A 27,049-nucleotide genomic window follows, 5' to 3' on the forward strand; every position below is an offset into this window, starting at 1 on the left:
TGCTACAGTCAAACTTCTGTGTACTCCATTGAGATTTTACGTGTCACTTTTACTCGGATGCTCCTAAATAAAATCAGCAGCCTTCAGAAACCTCTCAAGTGTAATTTAATCTCTGCATAAATACAGATCTTATTTAGGGCATTAGAGGTTTATGAGCATCATAAACATCAAATTTTGGAGGGCTGACTCTTTTCTGATTAAAATTGTTTTAAATAACCACATATCTACAAAAGCGTTGTTTGGGGATGTGATGTGACACCAGGTGAGAAAGTTCCTGGCGCTTTTCATTAAGGTTTATGTTTCCTTTTCTGTGTGAAAGAATCCGATCAGCTCTTCACCTCGCCGTTTGTTTACATTTCTATATTTGACTCTGACAATCTGATTTACAGCGTCGTTAACGACACGGACATAAAGACACGCTGGGTTTACGGCTGCATCTCAGCCACAGATATCACAACACATTTTTTTCTCATTTACTAAGCCATGCCAAATCCACTTCTTCTGAGGTTACATTATGACCACGGCAGAATTAGCAGGAATTATTATTTTAGATTTTAGATTTTGTTTTCTGCAGGATCCCAGTTGTGTGAGCATTTTAAATGAAAACTCTCACATCTAGACTGAAATCTATACAATTTATATATTCAGTTTTTTATCTTTTTTAAAAGTTTGTCTTAAAATTACACAATAAATAGTGCGCTTTTCAGGGAACCTTTATTTTTAAAAGCAGTTCATCAGAGAGCTGCCACTCAGGGCAGGAGTTTCCCGTTCAGTTTCGGTTTATTGTGCGTCGTTTCCTCATTGGATTCGCAGTGACAGATAGTGGTTCGTAACAGTTTTTTAAAGACGCCATTATTCATTGACAAAGAGAGAATTAATCATGTCATCATTTCAAGTCAAGGTTCTTGTATCCAGACAAAGATAAACGGCGCTGAGGGACTGGAAAAACTTCACGGAGCAGTTATGGTTCAATTTACTCTCATAGTGTTTCATCAGCACACAGTGATGAAGGGAATTATGATCATGAATCACAGCATCGCCTCCAACCATTGACTAGAAAACTGTCTTGTGTTTGATGGACTGCCTTGGAGCCGAGCCAAATTCAGAACGGCGCATCAGGCTGCTGACCCAGGAGGAACTTTCTGGTTAAAATTGGCAGATTACGCCATGATTTATCTCCACCGGCACAGCAAAGTGGAAAGGCAAAACCCGATACACTGGGGTGGGGTGAAACCTGATGAACGCACATGGGGGAAAAAAAGTGTGAAAGGTCACTGCTTATTCCAGAGTATTTTTAGCAATTATTTGAGGGGCGGGATGAGGCTGCTATTGACTGAAGCAGCTCAGATTTTGTTTTATCTTCTAGATTAGAAATAGTAAGCCAAAAGTTTGAGAAATTGAAATGTTCACAGCTCTGAATCAAATTGTAATTTAGCTAAGCTGACTGGAAAATTAACTCCTGAACTTTGATTGCCTCCTAAGATCTAAATGAGTTAGGCTTTGACGTTGCAAGACGGCGAGTTTTTAAATTCTCTTAATAGTGATCCACTTTTAGCAACTGCAGCCTATCGGGTGTGGAGTCTTAGGAAGTGAGCTGCATGAGGAGGATTGTATCGTCAATGTTTTTTACCTTCATATCTGACTTATGTAACTGGACACTTCTGGCTTTACAGTGAGAAGGTCACAGGTCATCTGAACACCCAGCTTAAGGGTCCCATGAAGTTATTTATTTAACAACCAAAAGTGGGATCTGCTCATAACCAGCTGAATGTTTAGGAAACTGGAGTTAATAACTTTTAAGGGAACTCAAACAAGCCAAGTCTTTAGAAAACCCAAGCTACCGTCGTTGTCTTCAGGAAACTCAAGATATGCAAGTGTTTAGGATACGTTACCTAGCAGAGTGTTTAGAAGTTTGATAACTTGTAATATAACTCAAACTAGCTGTAGGAAACTTGAGCTAATTCAAATTAGCTAAGTGCTTTATGTAGCTCAAGGTCCGTATATACGGTGCAAGAACTTAGGAACACAAGAAGGTTCGAACCCGGAAAAAATATTCTGTCCAAGATTTTACAAACTATGCAAAAGCTTTAAATTTCTTTTTTTGTTTTTTACTCAGGAAGAACACTTTTCTCTTTTTGTTAGGACTTTTCATATTTCACATTTCACCTTTAGGAAGTCCTTCCCAACGTGGCATTATGCTGCAACGTTATGTCATTTGGTTCCTGCATCACCAGGAAAGAGAAAACGTTTCTCAGACAAAAGCAGAACTTTGAACATTTCTGCGTTTCCGCATTAAATCACACGTTACTTGTTGGCTACCAGTCCAGCCTGACGCAGGTGTTCTGCCCAAAGTTTGGCTTTTCTAAATGCATCAGTTCTCTCAGAGTATGGACAGACCTCTGGTCTTTAAGAGCTTATAAAGTGTTTGGGAAACTTAAACTTAATGCTTTCCTCAGTTGTAATCCGTCTTTATTTAATTGTAAGCTTTGCATTTCAGTTTTGTTTAGCTGAACAAAATATTGAGTTGAGTAGCTGCTAGCTAGGTCAACAAAATAAATGTCCAGTTTTATTTTTGCTATAAGTAGTTAAATATTGTAAAGTAGCATAAGGAACACAGGTCATTTGCATACTAGTAATGCTTTTAATGAGCTTATTTTAGTTCATGTAGGCTTGGAAAAGGGCAGCACATACGGAAAACGTTTTAGAAGTACCTCTTAGTTAAAAATTGCAAAATACTAGAATGCAACATAAAAGACTAAAGACATTGAAATAGCCGTAATGTGTGTTTTGTATGCGATGCACTGAGGCAGAAACTGAAATATGAACCTGAGTCCCTGAGAGCTCAGAGCAAATAAGCTGCAGTATGTAAGTGTTACTAGCACAGCACAGCGAGGATGACTCTGGTGCCTTTCACAAATGCACAACGATGATGTCACAGCAGGTGGATGGGTGACAGTTGTGGCATATAAAACTAAATTTATAAACTTAAAAGTCTAGAAGTGATTTAATTTCCTGTACTTGCAATAAGAAGAAAAGTTTTTCCTGTTTTTGCATCATTAACCCACTTTTCTCCATCTAACATCTACAAAATGAGGGATTTCACTGTAACAAATGTTTTTTTATTTTTATTTTGAGGTTTAACTTGGGGAATTAAATACTCTAAAGTTTGTTACTTGCTGCAGACAGTTTGAGTGTAATAAGTACAAACAATCCACGTTTTCTCCCAAAACAAGACAATCATAGCAGCTCTTAGCTTGTTTTCATAAGTGAACGCTTTAAACTTGCTTTTCTCACATAAATATTTGAGATGATTCCACTTATTTCACAACATGCTTTAGCATCGTGTATTTTAAACGTCAAACCAGAGCAGGGCATTTAAATTCAAGCATCAACAGTGTGACTTAACCACGTCTTTGTCTGTAATTAGGATAAATTATGCTGTTATAACAAGTATCTGCATACCTTCAGGGACTGGCTCAGGCATGGTTATTCCTGCGTCTCCTCTTTTCTGCTGGATGACTGAGGGCTTGTGGGGCTTATTCCTTTTATTTCTCCCCTCTCCGTGTTATTCAAAGCTTCCCTGGAACTCAAGTCCCCCCACACCCTTCAGTGAGCAACGAGGTCTGCAGAGACTGATGACGCCCTTGAGGAGTTCAAGACGAGAAGCAGTCAGAGCGGGAGCAGGAGACAATGCGGTGAGGTGGTGGTGAAAAGGGGCTCGCAGATTTACAGAACCAAGGATTTAATAGGCTGGGTAAATCTGTCAGGCTTTAAAATCCTTCAGAAGAACGCAGAAACCACCAGGAGGAGCGTCAACTTTAACTGCCAGACTAATCTTTCAATTAACTCCCCTTACACTGGCGTTAAGAGCCGGATCAACAAGTCTTTGCAAATAAATGCAATACTTTAACAGACACGTTGCTCCCTGTGAAAAGGGAGTTACAGATTTAGACGGATGAGCACAAAAATCCTCCAAACAGACGAATAAAAACCCAACAGGCTCCAGTTTCTGGGACTTTTTCTCGCTTGGATTTGTTGAATTTTTGATATGAGAAAAGTAGGAGCTTTGATGCCTTTTTTCATTATGCATTAAACGTATTCGAAATGTTCGCATACATCATGTAACAGAAGAAGAGAAATCCATCCGACGACCTTAAAGTTTTCACATGCAACATTTTCAGGGGACAGTAAAAAGAAAGTCTGAAGCCAAGGTCGAGCTGGAGGTCATTTACGTTTTCTAACGCTTTCCCATCTGGGCTTCATCTCTGTTGTATCTGTTTTTCTACACTTAATGTTGGATTTTTATCATTTCAGATCCTGGTAAAGTTCTGTTTATTTATACGTTAAACCCTATTAGTGTGTTGTTTTTAAATTCATGGAAACGTGTGATTAGTTTTAGCATCAAATGTTTTAGCTGAGGCAGTGAGGTGGTTGTGCTGTAGCTCCCTCTACTGGCGGCTCACAAAAGTAGCACTTTTACATAATAACAGTAGCTAGCACAGATGCTAACAGAAATGTTGTTCAGTTCATTTAATAAGGAAGGAGATAAAAAAAAATAACAATGCTGCCACCAAATCTCCAGTCATTTTGACACAAACAGTTGAAAGTTTTTAATGTGGCTCACTGTCCAGGGCAGCATCCTGTTGGGGGCGGCTCAAGAGCTTGAAGTAAAGTAAAATGCCCTAAAAGGTTTTATGTTGCTCATTATTTGGGGAGTCACTGCCCCCTGTGTTGTGCAGGTGATTCTGATTCCTGATTAAAAGAGGAAAAAAGAGAAAAATATAATTTACAATGGCTGCTGGAAAACACAAGTTGTTGATTTACCATCCAGAAACCACTTCCTGCTTTCTTGTTGGTTGTACAGGAGGCTACGCTTCTGCTTTTCAAAGATGTACGGTTGTATAATTGTGCATCTGTTGGCAGCCATTTTCACGTGCAAGTCTAAATGTTGAATTGGGGGCGTGGCCAGCAGCAGCTTATTTAGATTTAAAGTGACAAGACACCCTAAAAAGGCTCAGTCTGACAGGAGATCAACTGAAACTGAGCAGATTAAAATCTCATGATAATTTCATGCAAAAGTGTAACAAACATAGAGCTAATCTAACTGTTGAAGGAAGTAAGTAAAGATCTCCTTTACTTAATTAAATGGCTCAGTAAAAACAACCTTTTAAGCTGAATTTCCCAGGATTGTCGTATGCGTCTGAAATTATGCAAAAGAATGTTGTGCGTTCTTTTAGTATCCAAACAAAAAGAGATAATATATGCGCTGGCAGCTTGTGGCAACAAACTGAACTCTGTGCTTCTGTATCACCTCCCAGATGGCAGAGTGATTCTGAGGACCTGTGAGACAGAACGGGCATCTGGAGGTCCGTTTCACAGCAGACGTGGTGTGAACAGGCGGCTAGCCAATGCTAGTAACTCTGCACCCTGTAATATCACCTGCAGCAGAAGTCCGTCTCCTGTTCCACTGACCTCCCAGTGGGGGGTCCAGGTCCGGTAGTGGGCCTGTCTTAATCAGGCTCCCGGCTCTAGCAGCCCCATGATTTACCAGCAATGTGCATATGCATCAGCTGGAGCCGCCGCAGAGACGAGGGTCAAAGTGTGAACCTGAGAATGGTGCAGGAACGCTGCTGGACGAGGACTACTAGAAAGCCGCGGCCCAAAACCACCAGAAGGAGGACGGGAAACAGTTTGAACAAAGTTGAGCTGTATGTTACCCAGTCAGATCGTTTATGGCTCCTCGTGCTGAGAAAAGAGGCTCCTTCTGTTTTTTTCATACATTTGGTTTGTAAGCGGAGTGGATATCGATCGTTCACTGCAGGCTTCTCTCAATAAAGCATAGCTGAGTGCACTCATTTGCACAGCGAGGTGGCAACCAGTGAAGCACATATTTTAAATGTTAAAAATAACCATGATGAAGGTTTCTAACTCATGCAGCAGCTACACTGCAAAAACCTAAACTTAACAAGCACTTCTGGTCTGTTTTATAGTGCAAATATCTCCAAATAAGACAAAACTAACTCAGAAGAAACTTTTCATCAAGATGTAGGAGCTTGTAGGCCAGTATTTCCACAGGCAGATTATTTCACTTATGGGAAAAATAATTATTATGAAATTAAAATCTATATTATTAATGAATTAGTGGCTTTAAACAAACTCCTATAAATTCATGAAAAGTTACTTGTAAGTTAAGCTTTGTTATATTCCAAGTGGGGGGCTGCACAGTGGTGCAGTTGGTAGAGCTGTTGCCTTGCAGCAAGAAGGTTCTGGGTTCGATTCCCGGTCCTTCTGCATGGAGTTTGCATGCTCTCCCTGTGCATGGTGGGTTTTCTCCAGGTACTCCGGTTTCCTCCCACAGTCCAAAAACATGACTGTCAGGTTAATTGGTCTGTCCAAATTGCCCCAAGGTGTGAGTGTGTGTGTTCATGGTTGTTTGTCCTGTGTGTCTCTGTGTTGCCCTGCGACAGACTGGCAACCTGTCCAGGGTGACCCCACCCCTCACCCGGAACGCCAGCCAGAGAGGCACCAGCACCCCTCCCCACCCCACCGAGGGACAAGAGTGAAAGAAAATGGATGGATGGATATTCCAAGTGCAATACACTGTAAAACATTTGAAGGTGGTTTAACTTGAAAATGAAAGTTCACCTGCTGCAATTTAAGTCAACAAGAAAAATATTTTGGTTTTAATTCATAAATTAAAGTTCATGAAGTTGATTTAACAACTTGTTGTCTCAACACACTAAGATATTTGCACTAGAAACTAAAAAAAGTTTCTAGTGCAAAATCTTTATAATAGATTAAGATTGAGTGGTTTTGCTGTGCAGGAATAAATGTAAGAATGCATAAAAAGCTTTAGAGCAGAATCTGTGATGACTCTTCAGTTCATGATTATAACTTGTGTGTCGTTCAGGAACGTGAGGCCCTGCGTTTACAACCCGACTCTCCTGCTGCCTGCATCCGGTGCATCTAATGCGATCAGCCGGTGATGATCCAGAATCTGAGCTTTCGTTAATTTCACTTGAATTTGCTTTGCATAGCAAGAAATCTGGCTGATGCAGGGTTCTTGTTTTAGAAAAAAGAAGACGCGCTGCACAGCTGTGAGCCAAACAAAGCCGAGCCGCTGTAATGAGCACACTGCGCCGGAGCTGGAGTCGCTCACCTACAAATGCTTCTCATTAGTACAGCTAAGCTGCCTTCATTTTTCTACCTTTCATTTTAATAATGCTGCAGAGGTCGACTTGTTTCCGCTACTCAAACTGTTCCTCTGCTTCCTTGCTAAAGTTTGCAGAAGCTTTGAGTTTATTCCAATTTAGTTGCATTAAAACTACAAATTTTGATGTATTTTTCAATGTGAAGTTGAAGGAAAGTGTTTGTGTCAAACTGAAGACGCGTGGGCCAAATCTGGCCCGCCGCAGCTCTTTATGTGGCCGTCTAGATTCTAGATGAAACACTAAATGAGCTTAAATATCATGTTATCAATAAAATCAATGCAGTTTTTATCTGGTAATTGTGAAATTATATCAATCAGTCGCTCGAGTTTTTTTGAGAATTGTCGTGTAAATTCATGAAAATCAACAAATCCCCACACGTTTTTGCACTAATTGGGAGTTTATTACAGATTTTTCTCAAAAACATACCTACTTGTACTAAACAGCTGCCTGAGCTTTAATTAATGTCAGGTTATAGTCCATGATCTACACAGTGAGCAATGAAAGGTCACATTTAGCATTCAGCTTCTACGCACCACAGATTTGGAACAAACTTCCAGAAAACTGTAAAACAGCTGAAACACTGGGTGCTTTTAAATCTCAACTTAAAACCCACCTGTTTAGAGTTGCTTATGGCTAAATTAGGGTTAGAGTGTGGGTTTTGATGTCTTACATGTTTTTATGTCTTTAATGTTTTTAATTTCTTTTCCTTTCTTTTCGACGTTTTAATGATGTAGAGCCCCCCGGAAAACGTCCCAGTTAAACGACGTTTAACTAAAGTTCTACTGGGTTTAGAGTCCCAGTTGACGGAGTTTCAACTAAAAACCTAGAGGTTGGAGTCCTTGTCAAACGGTGTTTTTGACTAAAGTCCCTGAGGGTTAGAATCCCAGTTAAACAGCGTTTAACTGAAGTGCTAAAGGGGTTTTAATGTTTTTTTTAAATTTTTTTATCTCTTTCTCACTGCTTATTTCTGTTTTTATTTTAATTATGTAAAGCACTTTGAAATGCCTTGCTGCTGAAATGTGCTATACAAATAAAATTTGATTGATTGATTGATTTACCGTCATAAATAAGAGCAAATATCACAAATATTTCCAAATTAGTACCACAAACACTTTGATTTTTATTAAAAAGAATCACAAAATCCTGGAGGGACTGAAAAGATGTTCAATAATATTTTATTGTTAGAATTAGTGGATATTTTTAACAGCTTGTGATCAGGTTCTACCAATACATTCTGGCACAACCGGCCCTTTAAGAGCTTTCATGATCTTGATTTGGCCCAAAACAAAACTGAGTTTGACACCATCGCTGCTGCTTCCGCCTCATCTTTTATAAAGTCTGACAAAACAAATACTTAGACTGACTGCTCATCAAGCGTGAAGAAGATTTGTTTGTAACGTCTGCCATGAGACAGTCTGACTGTGTTGTCTTGAATTTTTGGTGTAATAAATTTGAAAGGTTTACCAGCCGCTCCAAACGCGGCGCGACAATCTGATGAGGGAATTGAATTGGAAGGGGGAGTATAAATATCTGGGGACTTTCACAGAGAGAAAGCGTCAAAGGCACTCACGGATACGGTTTGGTATTTGCTTTTCGCGACAGAAAATGAAAGCTTTGCATTCCAGCTAACAAAATGAGCTTGTTTGAACAGATTTTCCTCTTTGCTGCAGGGATCCGTGTGGCTGGAGCTCCGACCAGCGCAGGGAAGCTGGTATTTATGGTAAACTGACCTGATGAGGTCAGTTTACCATAAATACATTTTCAAACTGCAACTGATGCCGTCAGTTCAGAGATTACATGCAAACACACAACAATAAAAAGCTACTTTAAAAAAGAAACCCAAAGTATGAAAGTCACATTCTAGAGAATCAAAGAAAAACAGCTTCATAGAAAAAAAATAAAAATAAAAAAACCAAAACGAGTAAACGATGGGCCTGCGATCAGCTGCTGTCATCCATCTTTTCACTCAGATGGATTCAGAACCACCAGAAGTTTGTTCCGCTCGTTTGTAATCAGATGGATAAACTTCCACCCAACAGCTTTGGTGTTACGCAACCGATCAATGAGCTGAACATGAATGACCAGCTGGCATCGGGGTTCACTGAGTTTTTCTCTTTTTATACTTAAACAAAATTATTTTATGAATGTTATACACACACAAAAATAAATCTTAGTCAAAAAGACATGAAATCAGTCAATATCTGTTTTCTTAAGCAACTTTGACCATGTTTTGTTTTTATTGAACGGTCTAACGCCGCCATCTTGTGGTTATATTAAATCCTGAGCTTTTATTTCCTGTATCTTGTAGGACATTTTTATTTAATTTAGCTGCAGCTAAGGCAACATATATGTTTGTTTTTTTTTAGAATGTATTTTTTAGAAAATCAAACTGCAAGAGAGAAAAAGTGTGAGCTTCATATTTCCAAGGTGCAGTAAATGCAGCATAACTCTGACATACGATTTGTAGATAAATTAATTTGGGTCAGATTTTCTACACCTGCTTATTCAAATTGTTTAAAGTTGGGGAAAAATAAAGTTGTTGATATGTTGAATAATTTAATCTTTGACATTTCAATATTGTTTATATTTAACCAACTACGATGTTGACTTTAAATGAAAAATAAATGTATCATCATGTATTTTTTTGTTATTTGTAAAAAGCATCACTACAGAGCTGATGAAGGACAAATGAATAAGGAAAATGAAAAAAAAAATGTAAGTAAATAAATATAAATAGGAATAAAGACGCAAATGATTATTTATTTTCTTATTTATTTAATTTTGGCTGGAATTGCTCTCCATATTATCATCACAGCTAAATTATTTACTACGAATTTTAAGTTTAGAAATTGAGAAAAATCAAAAATACGTTTTAATCAGGAGTTGTAAAGACAAATTGATGATATGAGCATTAAACAATATATAAATGATTATTTACTAACACATGTGACTCTGCTGCTGCTAAGCAACAGGCTGTAACATCCATGGGAAAGAAAAAACTCCCTAAACAGGATTTAACACAAAGTTTGATGACTTTTAAAGTCCATAACAGTCTTATATGTACATATTTATTATATCTGATTTTATTGTGTAAAACACGCCGGAAGAAAAGCCGCAGAGACTTTAATAGTTTTCTTATGACCACTTCCTGTTGTTCAGCCTTCCTGCACTAGAGGGCAGTAGAGGTAAAACCTTTTGTCTCCATCTCCTTATTACACCTGAATAAATCTGCTTTGTTATTCCTTTAGTTTAACTATAGATGTATTTTAAATAATTGTGCACTATGTGTATTTTATTTAATACGTTTTAGAGAAAGATTTACTATTTATTTGTTGTTTTTAAATAAATGTTACATTAATAACATAATATAATTGAATGTGTTAGCAGTCTTTAAAATATCATAATGTAGAATTTATAATGAGAATAAATAATTGAATCCAGGATCTGTAATTGGAAGTTTGTCTTCAGTAGAAATAGGTTTAATAATTATAAAAAGCAGATAACATTTTATAAAATTATATTAAACAGATTCGTAATGAACAAAGTGTCTAAAGGGTTTGTTTTTTTGTTTGTTTCAAACATCAATAAAATATCTTAAATTGTCTTTTAACACATTCCATTTTCCGTGAGCAGAACACAAAGCAGAAAAAAACCTTTAGGATTTAACAAAATACTCTAAAATGTATTTTTTCTTCTGCACATTTCTGAGTTTGTGGACGGTTATCGAATGAAGAGGAATCTGAAGCGGATTTGTCAAAGTGTTCCCAGAGTTTACGGTATTTTCTGCTCTCCTCTGTTTATTTGCATGCATGTGGTCCAGCTTGCCATCAGGATCTTCTCCTCTGTCAGCAGCTTGATCCTGTGGATCTGCTTCATGCTGCCAACATGGAGGGTGAAGAATGAAAGATCCAGAGCAGCTGAGTGCGATGCAGTCTGAACGTGGCAGTGATGAATGGCTGCAAACCACGGCTCAGGATGTCACAGAAACAAAATCCAACTCGAAATAAAGTGTCTTCTTTATGTCTTTGAGTGGATTTAGTGAGAAGTTCTGTGTTTTTATGAGAAACAGGTTTGTTTTTCCTTCTTCCGGCCCGTTTACAGGAAGATCCAGGCTGAATATTTCAGTTCCCCGAAGATCTGAAGCGTCGTCTGCGATCAGCTGCTGTCATCCATTTACAGATGAATCTACTGTCCAGAAAATGGATGAAGGAATAAAATGACACTAAAACTAAAGACTGTTGGTTCATTTCAGATGATCGGATCCAAATAACAGAAGTTGAGTTTCTACAATGTAAATAAATAAATAAATCTTATTGGTTTAGTTTCCAGCTCTAGTAACTGAAGATGGGCGTTGACTCTCGATCGATCCTCTTTAAGTCACCAGATAATAACTACAGTTTTGTTTCTGCTCAGCTGGAGAAGATTAAATGGAAACATAAATACACTGTAAAACATCGGAGCTGCATTCAGTTGTGTCTACTATTTTCTACTCTTTAAGTCAAATAAATTTGGTGAGTTTTAGATTTTGAACCTAAAGCTTTGAGTTTGTGAAAGATAAACTTACAGCAGGAAGTTTTGTTAACTTTTTATTAAGAGTTTAATAGACATTTATGTTAGCACTTAAAAAACTGAAAGAAGAAAAAGTCAGGAGTGGGAACTATTTCCCAGAATGCTTAGCGGCGTGTTTCTGTCTCCTGAGATGGAAGTGCGTTACGTTGATCTGACTCTTGTCCTGATCACACTAAATGTTTCTGAGCTGAATTCATTTAGATGTTTCATAAAATTCATCATCAGATCAGAAATTTGGTTCATGCAGTTTGAATTAAATTATTCTACAGTAAAATAAGTTATTTTAACTTGATATTATGAGTAAAATAACAGACAAATGTGGCTCTTTAACTGGGTGAGGACAGTTTTTATTCTTGCATTTTGTGAAATAATATTTGGTTTAAATTGCAGCATTAAGTTAAAACTCACAATTCAAGATTAATGAACTTAAAAACAATGTTTAGACGACTTCTCTCTTGTTAAATCAACTTCATGAACTTTAATTTCTGAGTTAAAACCAAAAATATTTTCTTGTTTAATTAAATTGCACTTCCAGTCAGCAGGTGGACTTTCATCTTCAAGTTAAACCATCTTCTAATGTTTTACAGTGTATGCACTTTAATATTTTCAAGCAGTAAAAGTGACACAACGAGGTTCTTCTTTTCTTCCAGTTACATCACTGGTACCACTCCAGTGTCGTTACGTTCTAGAACCATAATGACAAATAAAAATCTTACGTCTTACTAAGCGGACAAAGTAAAGTCCACATGTGGCTTCGCCTGCCAGTCTGTCATCACTTCACGCTCCCTGGTGAGATATGAATGGGTGGAAATGAACCCCTCACACGCAGACCCCGACCCCGTCGCTGCTCCTTACAGCCAGGCTCCTAGAAACCAGGTCCGATACTGTAACACGTCTGGTATGTTCTGCTGCAGGAACATTAGAAGGATGCAGCAGCATGACATGAGGTTGGGCCGAGGGCCAACAACAGTAAACACCTCCGACACCCGTCCTGCAGAGCGGAGCTCAGAGCCGGTTTATGGGCCGGCGCAGGCCTTTTATTTCACCGCGCTGCATGATCCGAGGGCTCTGGTATGACAAACCGATGTCGTGATAAAGCAGGTATTTATATCGGGAACAAGGCAACCTACAATCAATAAACAAAGTATGTAATACACCAGAATTTATTAAAAACCAAATAGTAATCTCTGACATCATTCAAGTTTATTTGTGCAGCAACATGGCCGTTCAAAGGCCTTTACGTCATAAGAACATGAAGCAAAAAACATCACGTTTTGTCAAAATTCATAATCAAAATTATCAAGTAAATACACATCAAATATGTTGATCAATTTTCTAACCCCTGCCTCAAGTGGAGGAGTTTAAGTATCTGGGGATCTTGTTCACGAATGAGGGAAGAAGGGAGCAGGAGATCGACAGGCGGATTGGGGCAGCGTCTGCCGTGAAGCGGGCGCTGTACCGGTCCGTCGTGGTGAAGAGAGAGCTGAGCCAAAAAGCGAAGCTCTCGATTTACCGGTCGATCTACGTTCCCACCCTCATCTATGGTCATGAGCTTTGGGTCATGACCGAAAGAACGAGATCACGGATACAAGCGGCCGAAATGGGCTTCCTCCGCAGGGTGGCTGGGCTCTCCCTTAGAGAGAGAAGCTCGGTCATCCGGGAGGGACTCAGAGTAGAGCCGCTGCTCCTCCACGTCGAGAGGAGCCAGTTGAGGCTCGGGCATCTGGTCAGGATGCCTCCTGGATGCCTCCCTGGTGAGGTGTTCCGGTCCCACCGGGAGGAGGCCTCGGGGAAGACCCAGGACACGCTGGAGGGACGATGTCTCTCGGCTGGCCTGGGAACGCCTTGGGATTCCCCCGGAGGAGCTGGAAGAAGTGGCTGGGGAGGGAAGTCTGGGCCTCCCTTCTGAAGCTGCTGCCCCCGGATAAGCGGAAGAAAATGGATGGATGGATGAATTTTCCACTTTACTAATCAAAAGTAACTGCGGATTTTTAGCCTTGATTTAATGGAACTCAGTGTTTCGGCTGTTTTGCAGTTTTCTGGAAGTTTGTTCCAGATTCGTGGTAAACTGAAGCTGAATGCTGCTTGGTTCTGGATGCAGAGCAGAACCAGAACCAGAGAGGTCTGGAAGGTTGACACTGCAGCAGCAGATCTTTAAGCCGTTCAGTGATTTATAAACTAGCATCAGTGATTTACAGTCTGCTCTCTCAGTGGACTGTAGAACTGGGTGATGTTCTCCATCTTCCTGGTTTTAGTCAGAACGCCAGCAGCAGCGTTCTGGATCTGACTGATTTTTTAACCTGTGAAGACTGATGCAGTAATCAGCGTGACTAAAGATAAACATACGGATGAGTTTCTCTTCAGGTGATGGAAGGCCGACTTTGTAACTGCCTTTATGTAGCTCTGAATGTTGAGGTCAGAGTTCATCACTACTGTAATAACTGAAGCTGGGCGTTGACTCTAGATCGGCCCCCTATAGGTCCACAGATAAAAACTTCAGTTTTGTTTCTGTTCAGCTGGAGAAAGTTAAATTAAAACACAAAAATGTAGTTTTTAAATACTTTAAAGTAGTAAATAAAGTGACACAATGAGGTTCTAGTTACATCACTTGGAGCTCACGTTGCTTTATGTGTGACACCAGGTACGCCTCCGAGATTCACGCATCAGAATTTGCATGGAAGTCCATGCATGTGTGTGTGTTTAGGCGTGTAGTGTGTGTTCTTGCACACCAACATCTGTGTGGTCACTGCAGTGTGTTGAGGTCGTCGGTACAGCAGAGGGAAGGAGGCGGGGCTTCCTTGGTGAAAGCGTTGCCTCCATCTAAACCTTTTAAAGGTAAAAAACCTCTTTAGTTCACAAATCTCCTCCCTTCCTCTTCCCATTGGTAAGAACCGCCTGCATCTGCTTAACCTCTGCATGCCTTTAAAGGTATATAAGGGCAGCAATAAGCTGCTGCAGGGTCTAGCTAAAGGAAACTCATCATCACATTCAGTCTCCTTCAGGATCTTCTGTAAAGATGCCGACCACCAACAGAATCATCTCTGAAACCCAAAACTCAGATAAAGGTGAGCTTCCTTTCCATCATTCAATACAGTAAAAAGATCAATGCATGACTTCACATAAACATTCAGCTAAATATTTGGACCATTACTAAGGTTTACTACATCTAATACAGCATTAAATGAATTGTGAGGTTTATTATCTTCTGAGCAGATCCTGAGTGAAGGGGTCGCTGGAGTTTATGTCTGCATGTAAAGCTCAGCAATTCAATTAGCAATTTCATGCCTGTCATTATGAGAGGGCGGAGAAGAGTTTTACTACCTGGCAGCAAGCAGCAGCATCATCCTGTTAAAAAGATTTAACACTCTTTGCTGTATGAGAGTAATATTTTGAGTGTACAGTCGATTACAATGCCACTGTTCCCTCCCTAGTCTTCTAGTTCAGGAGTTAAATGGCCAAAAATAGCATAAATTGCTAAATAAGGTAGAAGTAAAAGGTTTGTTCAGTAACTTTGAAAAATAATTAAATCATTAATCTTTGTCAACTGCTACAGTAACAATAAGTCAGACTTTGAAATGTGAAAAATGCCAAACTAATGTATGATTTCCTAAATGTGTAAATAATTGACTAAATCCTATTAAAACTGAACTTTTGAAAATCAACTGATGGCACCAGACAGAAGGAAACTAAAACACATTTCTACAGGATGAAATAAACAAACCTGAAGGAGTTATCAAGATTCTGTGGGAAGCAATTAAACAACACAATCGCATATGAATGTTCATAAATCTGAGTCAGCAAACTGAATTTCAGCTCCACTTTGCAACAACAACAAGAAACATCTTTAAATCAGCCAAACATTAACATTATTTCACCAATATTATATTTTTAAAAAACTGATAGGAGCATCATCATTGTTAACAATTAAAAAAATAAAATGTTAGGAACATTTATCGAGAACAGCATTAGCATCATGCTAACCAGAGAAGCCTCGACTCTTTGCAGCTACGTCACTAAATCATTCGAGGCGCCATGATGGACGTCGGGGAAAAAAAAAGATGGACGTCGGAAGTGAGGGACTGGAGTATTAAACAGAGGAAAGAGGAAGTTGTTTTCCTCAGTTGTTTTTACCAGTTTATTCATGACTTCTACTTGTTCAAGTCAAGCTCATTTGTCTGTGAACGTAACTCACCTTGTTGGGGCTCAAAGACGGCGGTATTTACAAAAGTTGGAAACTGCTAGCTTAGAAACCGACCCGTACCCCTTTCCTCCTGATGTGCTCATCAAATTACTGACTTTGTCTGAAATTACATCACATGATTTATGTCACTACGTCATAAACAGCGATTCCCTTTACACCGGAACAACACTGAAACGTTCAAAAAGGAGATGCTAACTATTTTTTTTACATGCTAGGCTACATGACGGCGCGGCACTGTCTCCATGGTTACCAGTGGTTAGATGCACCTTTGACAGTCATTATGATTAACAGCTGCTGTCCATCGCCGCCGCATCTTTCCTCATTAAAAGTTGTGCAGTAAAATAATACGTTTGGTTTTCAACCTTGTCTGTTTGTGCAGCTGAGCGCCCTGTGATCATTTATAAAGTGAAATCAACTAAATAGAAACGATATTAAATTTTTTTTTGACAGGCTTTAAAGGAGCGCGTTGGTTTTTTTGACGTCTGTCATGGCGGAGTTCAGGCGAGCGTGACGTCATCCACTCCACAGCAACGTTCACAACTGACTATCAGCAAAGATCAACGATTAATGAAAACCACACACAAAGAATCATATAGTAGCTAAAACTAAGTAAACACGTGGACAACAGAAGATAAAGTAAATCTGCCATCTGTAAAATCCAACATGGAGAATTTTGAATTTATCCCCATAGCAATTAAAAACCTTCTCCCTTTTTTTTTTGGTGCACCCCAAAAACATTGAATTCAGTAATGCTGATTGGCCAAATATTTATAATTTTTTCCATAGCGCACACACAATTGGCTATTTCGCTGCACTACTGCAAAATATGAATCTGTTGGGGAAAATTCACCGCTGAATGAGAGTCAGTTGTTGGAAAAGTTGTATAAATAACTTACATTGCATTTCGGCACACCATATGAGGTAAAACTGACACTAATAAGATTTCTAAATAAATAAAGGATGGAACTCCACCACTAATCACCATAAAGCAAAGATGGAGGACCCAAAATCAAACCCTGAGGAACTATTCTTTTGTAAACATTTCCTAAAAACACATCTCTCCGTCACTTAAATTGCAAGTTCTCTTGTATTTCCCATGTTGACAAGGTTGACAAGGTATATCTATATTTATACCTGAGAAAACGAGGACACGGCTTACTGGTTTATGGGTACATATGTATATATACACACACTCATGACTCACTGAAACACTTCAAGGTCTCAGACACTTGTCAGTAAATGAGATCAAAAGGTCTCATAGAAGTTGAGACGGTGGCAACGTTCAGGCTCAAGCATTTAGGCTGGTGTTGGGTTGCACTGAGGACATCTAAATGTGTTGTTTTCATCCCCTGCTGTTGCGTCCAGGCAGGTGTTCGTCCTGCCAGCCTCTCCTGCCTCCAATCAGCAAACAGATTCAAACCACCTGACTGACGTGACAAACTTTCTGCTGTAAAAGTGTGGACAGGAAGAAACGCGTGAAAGGACTGAATGACTGAGGACAACGACACGTTGTACTCTGAAGGATTTATTATGTCATATTCATTCTTAAATTTCATACCAATAATTAATCTTAGATAGACTTAATGTTAAATAAATATGGGAACTGTTACTCAGTCACAACGTGTGCCAGTTTTGACAACTTAATGCTAAGAGCATTAAGATAATTAAAAAAAAAAAACATATTTATCTGTAAGATCAAAGTATTGGTAATGACAGTAGGATCTATTACTTCATCTCCTACTTAAAGGGAAGATTTAATCGTCACTTACAGTTTGTATTACAGCAGCTTGTGCGTATTTAGGGTTGATATTTTTGGAAAACTTCCCAGAAGTCTCCAGTTGTTATTTACAAAAAGCACACAGTTGCTGGATCAGGTTGCCTGGTTTATCTGATTTGTACAAACAAATCGTATCATTCATCTCCTCTGATAATCTGCTCTGAGCTTTGAGCCGCTAAAACATGTGAGGTGAAACTTTAACCACCTGGCACCAACTGGCTGGAGGAAAAATACGACTTTTTAAAGTCAAAATGCACTGGAAAACATCTGAGACGCATTTAGTTGCTAATGTCCTGATCACACTAAATGTTTCTGAGCTGAATTCATTCAGATGTTTCATAAAATTCATCATCAGATCAGAAACAAGAATTTAAATTATTCTACAGTAAAATAAGTCGTTATTTTAACTTGGTAAGAGAAATGTGGCTCTTTAACTAGATAATAAATCAGGTGAAATAATTATTCGGTTTGAATTGCAGCATTAAGTTAAAACTCACAATTCAAGATTAATTCACTTAAAAACAATGTTTGGACAACTTGTCTCTTGGTGTTAAATTAACTTCATGAACTTTAATTTCAGAGTTAAAAGCAAAGTTGAATTAAATTGTATTTTCAACGCAGCAGGTGGACTTTTATTCTCACATTAAACCATTTTAAAATGTTTTACAGTGCATGTCTGACTTCTGAAGAACATGAGCTCATCACCGGCTGATCTGACTGAATGTATTTTGTATTTTCATATTTCTTAGTTTCGTCAGCAAATAAATCCAAAGCTGGAAACAAACCTACGGGTAAGCAGAGTTAATGTTACGATGTTAAAATAAAAAAATGCTCTCTTTGCAAATCCATCTCTCTGCCTCTTTCTTCTTTTTTAGCAAAGGTCCCCGACTACGAGCCAAATATTCCAGAACCAAAATGTCGAGCTGATCTTATCAAACGTAAGAACATTTTTAAATATAAAAACATAAGGAGGTGCCATCGCCTTTATTCTTGCAACTGCACTGGACACAGGAAGCATTCTGAACCAAATACATGCAAACTCAAACATTACAGCTGATGCCGTTCAAAATAACGGAAAAAAACTGTTTTATTTTCATATTATTTCAATTACAGCATCCAACTGGAGGAATAATGTCAGGTTTCTGCAGGTGGAAGTTGTGCTACGCATCGTAAAACACAGTAGAATTATAAATTATTTTGATGTAAAAAGCTTTAACATATTTAATATATTTGAAGAAGTTTTGAGGAGACATTAATTCTTGTCCTGGACATTATGCATTATTATGTTTTCATTGGCTGTCCTTTACAAAAATACACATAAGTATAGTCGGACCTTTCATAATTCAGAATGTGGTATGAAATATTTCAGTTATTGTCGTTCCCTTGGTTTCAGACTGGGTCAGCCTGACTTTGGATGACAGAACAGCCAATAAGATGCTGTGGATCACTGATGGTGGCGCTAAAGTCGCACGTATGACTGATGACGTCACATGTCCAGTGTTAGAGCGACCAGAGCGATACGAGTACACCCCACAGGTAAAGATGCACTGTAAAACATTGAAGGTGGTTTAATGTGAAAATGAAAGCCCACCTGCTGCCTGGAAAATGACATTTAAGTTAACAAGAAAATAGTTTTGGTTTTAACTCAGAAACTAAAGTTCATGAAGTTGATTTAACAACAAGAGACAAGTCGTCTAAACATTGTTTTTTTAAATTCATTAATTTTGAATTATGAGTTTTAACTTAATGCTTCAATTTAAACCAAATAATTATTTCACAAAATGCAAGAAAAAAACTGTCCTCACCCAGTTAAAGAGCCAAATTTATCTGTTATTTTACTCACAATATGAAGTTAAAATATCTTATTTTACTGTAGAATAATTTAAATTCAGGCTGCACAGTGGCGCAGTTGGTAGAGCTGTTGCCTTGCAGCAAGAAGGTTCTGGGTTCAATTCCCGGCCCCGGTCTTTCTGCATGGAGTTTGCATGTTCTCCCTGTGCATGGTGGGTTTTCTCCAGGTACTCCCGTTTCCTCCCACAGTCCAAAAACATGACTGTCAGGTCAATTGGCCTCTCCAAATTGCCCCTAGGTGTGAGTGTGTGTGTGCATGGTTGTGTGTCCTGTGTGTCTCTGTGTTGCCCCATGACAGACTGGCGACCTGTCCAGGGTGACCCCGCCTCGCGCCCGGAACGTTAGCTGGAGAGGCACCAGCACCCCTCCCGACCCCATTAAGGGACAAGGGTGCAAGAAAATGGATGGATGGATAATTAAAATTCTTGTTTCAAACTGCATGAACCAAATTTCTGATCTGATGATGAATTTTATGAAACATCTGAATGAATTCAGCTCAGAAACATTTAGTGTGATCAGGACAAGAGTCAGATCAACGTAACGCACTTCCATCTCAGGAGACAAAAACATGCCGCTAAGCATTCTGGGAAATAGCTCCCACTCCTGACTTTTTCCTCTTTCAATTTTTTAAGTGTTACCCTAAAAACTCTAGTTTATTAAACTCTTAATAAAAAGTTAACACAGCTTACTGCTGTAAGTTTATCTTTCACAAACTCTCAGGTTTAGGTTCAAAATCTAAACTCACTAAATTTATTTGACTTAAAGCGTAGAAGACAGTAGACACAACTAAATGCAGCTCAGATGTTTGCAGTGCAGATGTGATTAGTGTTCACACCTAAAATCGGGTGAAACGACGTTCGCCGAGTCCCAACTGGTTCTGTTCTCCAACAGGTCCTCTGCAGGGAGGGCATCGCGGGTTTCCGAGGATACTGGGAGGTGCGGTCGGCCGGATGGGTCGTGATCGGAGTCGCGTTTGAACGAGCGGGAAGGAGGAACAGCGAAGGGCCCTGCGGCTTCGGGGAGAACCACGAATCCTGGGGCCTGGAGTGGAGCGGCTCCGGCTACCAAGTCTGGCACCAGGGCCAGAAGGAAGAGATCCACGGGATTCCCCATCACGCCACCATCGGCGTGTACGCTGACCAGCCTGCTGGCTTACTGAGCTTCTACGCGGTTGAAGAGGAGGAAGAGGAAGGCGCAGTCAGAAAGGAGGTGAAACTTTTGCACCAGGTCAGGAGCAGCTTCCAGCAGAAGCTGCTGCCAGGATTCTGGGTGGGAACAAACTCCTACTGCCTGATCCTGCAGAAGGAGGAGTAGATCAGAAAATCAGATCTAACAGGGAATAAAACCAAATTCAGGACAAATAAGAGCTGCTGCATCAACCTTATTGAAATTATTCTTCTTTTAAAAAAGTTTGCCAACCTTGAAACCCATTTATGGTTCAATATTCATAGATTCACTTTTTTTTGTGTATATTTTTCTTTGTAAAGTAAATCCAAAATTCACTTTCTTTATCATAGAGTTTGAAGAAACCTGCTTGGGGAAACCAGGGCTCCAATTCATAGAGAATATATTTGGTTTATGCTTCCAGTTAAATGCTATTTTACTGGTAAAATGAACAAAGTACACTTAAGTAGGAACTTTGTAAAGACTGCAGAGTGAATTAAATTTGTTTTATTTAGTAAGAATCTCTGAAAGTTAGAAAAAAAGATACATTTTTGTTGTTTTTATTGATACTGCAGGGAGTTTCGTCACATAAACTCAAAGTCTTTTATAGAATAGTAGATGTGTTGGTTGCACAATCTTTAAAAACAGAAGTAAAGGGAGCTACATAAAATAATACACTAAGAAACTCATCAGGAGTATTTTTAACCGCTCTATGTTGGTACCAATATGTTTTGTATCAGATAATTGTGTTTTATCCAATGTTGTTTGAATGCAAAAGTTTAAATAAATGACATACCACCAAACGGCTGTTTTACTCTGATTACTAACATGGTCACTACAAAAAAAGAGGCCATCTTTGTCCTGAGCTGAAGTTTTAAAGTAGGAGCCGAAATGCAAGAGCAGCAGAAATTGTAAATCTCAAAACAGAAAGCCAGGGTAGAAACAAAAAGTAGTCCAACGTGGAAAAACCCAACAAGGAGACAGATGGGAAGAAATGGGAGGAACCAGCAAGGAGTGACTGAGAAAGAGGCATTTAAATACGGAAACCACAGACCTGAGCTGGTGAGCAAACTGACTGAGGAGAGGGAGAGGAAGAGGCACACAGGAACTAAAAGATGAATCCGACAGTAAAACACTAAACATGATTAAAGTAGTGAGTAAAAAAAATTAGACACAATAAATAAACAAAATAAACTAGAATCAGTAATAAGGACTGAACTAAAGACAAACAACAGGAACAATACGATCTAATCAAAATAAGAAACTAATACAAAATAATAATGAGACGAGAATAAAATCAATCTACAAAACAACAACCTTTCAATTTAAAAACACATCAAATAATTTTTACATCTCATTTTGTTTGTCTAAATTAAAACAGTGGTGGAACAAACTGTTGGTGAGAACATAAAACCAGTTTAATGTCTGGTTGCTGTTTCACATCTTAAACCAACTGGAAACGGTTTTTATTTTCACTGAGGTTGTGTTTAGCTGTGACTACGAAGAAAAAACAAGCAAGAAGATCGTTTTTACGAACGCTGCAGGCGGTTCACGCTGTCCCCGCCTTGTTCGGAACAGGCTGCTGCTGCTGCTGAGAACGTCGATCCGTCCTGCCTCCGTCTTGCTTCCAGTGAAGTTCTTTTCAGTTCTTATGTTTCATTGAGGTCGGATGTCAACATCAGTCTTCCTCTGCATGTCAGGTCAGGCATGTGCCGACCTCAGACTGGTCCCCCGTTCCTCTAACCAACACGTCTCCTGAACGCTCCATCAGCTGTCCTGAGAACTAAACCACAAGACAAACAGTTACCACTTTCTCTCCCGGTGATTTAGTTTGGATGTGGATTGAGATGCAGAGGGAACCCAGTTCTGCAGAAATCCTCCCTGACAAAACCAAACCAGGTAAAAGATTTAAAGCCTTTTTTTTGTTTGTCTGCTTTGCTCATGTTTAAGATGAGAGCAGGAATCTTATATCAGCAGCTGTTATTTTTGCGCTTTGCAGGGAAATTAAGTAAATCCAAAAAGGATGAAACAACAAATGACGGTAAAAATCCGTCAGATATGAAGCTGGTACAGTCATTATGATTTGTTCTTTATGCTGTTTTCTGTCTTCCTGTGCAGAGAGATTTTATTCACCAGATATTCCAGAGCCCAGAAACAGAGCTGAGCTGATGAAATGTAGGAACATTTTTAACTTTAGTTTTATTCTTTGTAAGAAAAAAAACAACAAAACAAAGCAACTTCATTTCTCTTCTCCAGATTGGATTAATCTGACTTTGGATAATAAAACAGCCAATAAGCTGCTGTGGATTTCTGACGGCGGGTCGAAGGTGTGTCGCAGAACCAAAGAGGTTTGTCCTGTGCTGGACGGACCGGAGAGATTCGAATATTCTCCACAGGTGAGTCAGAACGGCTTGGTTCCAGTTGTTCTGGGTTGCTACGTATAAAGTTAAATGTTGATTCTCCATGTTTGACTCTTAAGTAATAATGTAGCTGCAGTTTATTATTCTCTGTTACTTTCCTTTCATTCAGGTGTTGTGCAAGGAGAGCATTTGGAAGCGCAGGGCTTACTGGGAGGTTGAGTTTTCTGGCTGGGTGGCGGTCGGCGCTTCGTACGACCAAGCAGCGAGGAGAGCGTATTCTGGGATGAGCGGCCTGGGAGAAAACGAGCAGTCCTGGGGTTTGTGCTGGTCGGGCAGCTGTTACCAGATCTGGTTCGACTGCAACCACGAAGACATCAGCGACGTCCCGTTCTGCTCCAGGATCGGGATGTACGTCGACCAGCCGGCCGGGATCATTAACTTCTACGCTGTGGCCGGCGACGGCGCGGAGAGGGAGGTCAGGCTGCTGCACCGAGTCACGACCACCATGGAGAAAAAGATTCTTCCAGGGTTCTGGCTGGGAATTCAGTCTTCATGCACCTTACTGCGGAAAACGGAATGAGTCACGGCAACTGGCGCTGTTCTGTTTAAACTCTGAAGAAGTATGAATGTTGGTGTATTTTATTGGGATTTATGAGCTACACTAACACGAAGTATTAAATAAACCGTGAAGTGGAAGAAAATGGATGATTATAAACTTAATTTAAAAAGAGACAATGTATAATAAATGTCAGCATTTGACGCGCGGCACCAGATTATAGCATTTAAGCTCATTTGGATCCATTGTTTTCCAAATAAAAATATGGAAGGTTATGCATTTATGCTGATGCCTATAAATAAAATCCAGGGGAACTAATAGAAAATACCTTATAGTGGAGTTAAGGGTGCGTTCACACCAGCCCTGTTCAGCTTTAAGCTGTAGTTCATTTGCCTGGAGAGTCCGGTTCGTTTAGGGAGTTCTGGTCCGCCTACCAGCCGCTCCAAAAGCAGGAAGCGAAGAGCAGCGCAGGGCATTCTGGGTAAATACAACCAAAACAAACATGGCGGTCCAGCTGGTCTTTTACCAAAGACAAACCAGAAATCCTACAAACGCTAAAATCTGACGCTACGCCACGTTTGGTTACGTTTCTTGAAGAAGGAAGTTGCGCTCTGAGTTTTCAAGTCATTTCCTGAATCCAACTGGGAAATTTGGCAAGAAATGGAAAATACAGAGAAATCCCCCCAACAAACTTACAGCTGTAATATTAGCAAAAAGAGTTTCTGCAAATACTAAATGTGATCAAGTTCAAATGTAAAGAACTGTAATTATTCTGGATGGTTCAGTGGTTTTCAAATCTCTAAAAATAAACATTTTTGGAACTAATTTAACTTATTTCATGACTATTTTCTGATTATCTATGATAGCAGCTTGAAAATGTCCAAAGGGTCAAATGGGCCCATTTTTAGAAGGTCCTGCTTGGAAATCGGACTCTTTCTTGGAGAAGCAGACGTCCTCGCTGCCGTGTAACCCGGGATTTAGTGGGATTAAGGCGGGAGTACAGCAGTGGACACGGAGAACATCACTGAACAAGTGGCGGGTAGATCCAGAGTAAACGGCTGCACAAGTCAGGCCAGAATGTGAATCACTTCAACCGCTGCCAGTTGACACTCAGTACATCCTGAACAATGGAAACGATGCCTGGCTGAGGCAGCAGTGACCCACTGAATTAACTTTGATGTTTGAGACAGCCCTCAATTAATCAAAGGTGGATAATGTGTTATAATTCCATGCTCTTCCAGTGAGAATGATTTATTTTAAAGTTAAATCTTTTACATTATTCATGTAAATGCACACTTGCTTTATTTAAATCCTTTTTGTGATAGATGATCTCCACTAAGACCTTGAAAGACTTTATCAAAACAGCCCCAGTGGGAAATAATTGTGAAATATTCAGGCATTTTTAGCACAAGATTACAGGAAACATCTCAGTTTGACAGAACTTTAAGTTTGATCGAAAGTGTTGATATTTGAAACCTGACTGATCGGTGTCGACCTCTGTGGAAAAAACAAAACAAACCACGGTGTGCTCTGACGGAAACGGCCGGCTGATGACGATAGAAGACCTGATTTCCATCATTCAAAACACAAAAAGATGAATTCAAACAGCCTTAAAGTCCTGCAAACAGTTCGTAAATCAATGGTTTTATTTGTTCCCCTGGGGAGCAGATATAACGTGACACACGGCGTCGTTTCTCTTAGCTGCTGTGCAAAATGGGAAAGACATAAAAACATTCAGCAGAACCAAACGGGCTCAGAGCTGGATGAGAATTTGAGTTTCTGTTGCTGAAATGCAAAGAGAGGACGACGGTAACGGATGAGGAGCAGCATCTTTTGGTCAAGTTTCCATAGCAACTATAAATACCAAGGCTTTTCACTCATCTTTTGGGATGCCAAACACATAAAAAGTTCACGGACAGCAAAGCAAATATTATGTGTACTTAGATAACAGTATGTATGTAACTCCAGAGGTGATTTATGATTGGCTCCTGATCTACAGTCGGGAATCTCATCAGCGACCATCGATCAATCAGCCAGGGGAGCCGACCTCCCTCTGTGTGTTCAGTATGTGTGAGCTTATGCCAGGCATGTGAGCGCTCTGTAATCTAAAGCCTGCAACTCAGAGAGGTACAAGCGACACTTTTAGCTCGACATGTGGGCAGCGGTGGAGCACGTCGCGCTGAAGAGAGCCGTGAAGATGCAGTTTGAATCGGACGAGTCAAAATATCAGCAACTTGTGTTTGTCTCACAATTCTGACTTTTTTCTTAGATATTTTGAGTAGAAACGTCAACAGTTTGTTCATTTCTATGAGCAAACAGTTGAAAATCTGTAATGATTTTTTAAAATAAGTTAAGTTTCATTGGTAACACTTTATTTGAAGGGGTGTGCATAAGACTGACATGACACTATCATGACATAACATCTGTCATGAACATGAACGAGTCTTTATGAATGAACATGAACGAGTCTTTATGAATGTTTATGACAGCTGTCATAAAGTGTCATTCGGTAAATAATGACACTTAATGCGAAGTTGCTCTAAAAGTTGCATTGAAAGTCCATTAAAAGTGCCAACTTTGCCTGATTTTGTAAATCCTGATAATTTAATGCAAAGTTTTCACTTTTAATGGACTTTTAATGCAACTTTTAGAGCAACTTTGCATTAAAAGTGTCATTATTTACCAAATGACACTTCATGACAACAGTCATAAACATTCATAAAGACTCGTTCATGTTCATGTTATGTCATGTTTATCACAGTCAGTCTTATGCACAGCCCTTCAAATAAAGTTTTACCGCTTCCTTTTCTGAATTGAGAGACAAAAATTTTATTTTTTCCCCCCAAAACATTGTTATTATTTGAGCTGTACCTGTAAAGCTTTGGATGATTTGCTGGGTTGAAATCAGGCTGAACAATAGAGTTCATTTTGTTTTTGTTATTATTAGCGCCACGTTCAGCAGGTGGATAAACGTTGGGACAGCCCCACCTGGTGGACTCTTTGGGTCAGCACACGTGTTAAACTCCACCTAATGAGATTTTAACTTTAGCCAAACATTAAAAACATCACGAGCTGCAGACGCATCAGAACTGAAGAGGTACATTTATAATTTATAATTATTAAATCAGGTGTTTTTTCAGCTGTTAAATCTAATTTCTTCTCCATTTTGATGCTCAGTTTAAACTGCAGCAGCTCTTCAGAGTGAAGGTTTAAATACAACCTGCTGGTTTCCTGGGACAGCATGTCTGGAATTGCTTTATTATTATTATTTTATTTTTGAATCAGACTCTGTGTTGTGGAAATTATGTAAATATTCCAGTTCTGAATCAGTCAAGTTTCCTGAAATGACCACAGTGATAC

General features: G+C 39.4%; 2 protein-coding genes and 1 long non-coding RNA gene across 7 annotated transcripts; all 3 read left to right on the plus strand.

Moving 5' to 3' along the window:
• Window positions 1-1,615: 1,615 nt before the first annotated feature.
• Window positions 1,616-8,260, plus strand: LOC103481219 (uncharacterized). The gene is made up of 4 exons (XR_536247.2): window positions 1,616-3,695; window positions 5,319-5,708; window positions 6,911-6,982; window positions 7,073-8,260. It is a non-coding gene; the product is annotated as an uncharacterized LOC103481219 (long non-coding RNA).
• A 6,470-nt stretch (window positions 8,261-14,730) lies between these two features.
• Window positions 14,731-21,576, plus strand: LOC103481224 (stonustoxin subunit beta-like). Of its 4 annotated transcripts, none has more exons than XM_008436562.2 (5): window positions 14,731-14,845; window positions 18,508-18,549; window positions 18,634-18,696; window positions 19,152-19,294; window positions 20,501-21,576. In XM_008436562.2, exons 1-5 carry the CDS (start codon window positions 14,797-14,799, stop codon window positions 20,921-20,923), a joined length of 720 nt encoding a protein of 239 aa, XP_008434784.2. In that variant the 5' UTR covers window positions 14,731-14,796; the 3' UTR covers window positions 20,924-21,576. The 4 variants fall into 4 exon arrangements, with proteins under 4 accessions (XP_008434784.2, XP_081456835.1, XP_081456836.1 ...); XM_081600708.1 differs by having other exon boundaries at window positions 14,756-14,845; window positions 18,428-18,549; XM_081600709.1 differs by lacking the exon at window positions 18,508-18,549 and having other exon boundaries at window positions 14,735-14,845.
• A 796-nt stretch (window positions 21,577-22,372) lies between these two features.
• LOC103481222 (tripartite motif-containing protein 16-like) lies at window positions 22,373-24,514 on the plus strand. 2 transcript variants are annotated; one of them, XM_008436560.3, is made up of 5 exons: window positions 22,375-22,672; window positions 22,773-22,814; window positions 22,892-22,948; window positions 23,030-23,169; window positions 23,303-24,514. In XM_008436560.3, the coding sequence occupies exons 1-5, from the start codon at window positions 22,609-22,611 to the stop codon at window positions 23,711-23,713; spliced, it is 714 nt and encodes a 237-aa protein (XP_008434782.1). In that variant the 5' UTR covers window positions 22,375-22,608; the 3' UTR covers window positions 23,714-24,514. The 2 variants fall into 2 exon arrangements, with proteins under 2 accessions (XP_008434783.1, XP_008434782.1); XM_008436561.3 differs by lacking the exon at window positions 22,773-22,814 and having other exon boundaries at window positions 22,373-22,672.
• Window positions 24,515-27,049: the final 2,535 nt, after the last annotated feature.

Source organism: Poecilia reticulata, chromosome 19, assembly GCF_904066995.2.
Source record: "Poecilia reticulata chromosome 19, P_reticulata-male-v2, whole genome shotgun sequence".
NCBI classification, from domain to species: domain Eukaryota; kingdom Metazoa; phylum Chordata; class Actinopteri; order Cyprinodontiformes; family Poeciliidae; genus Poecilia; species Poecilia reticulata.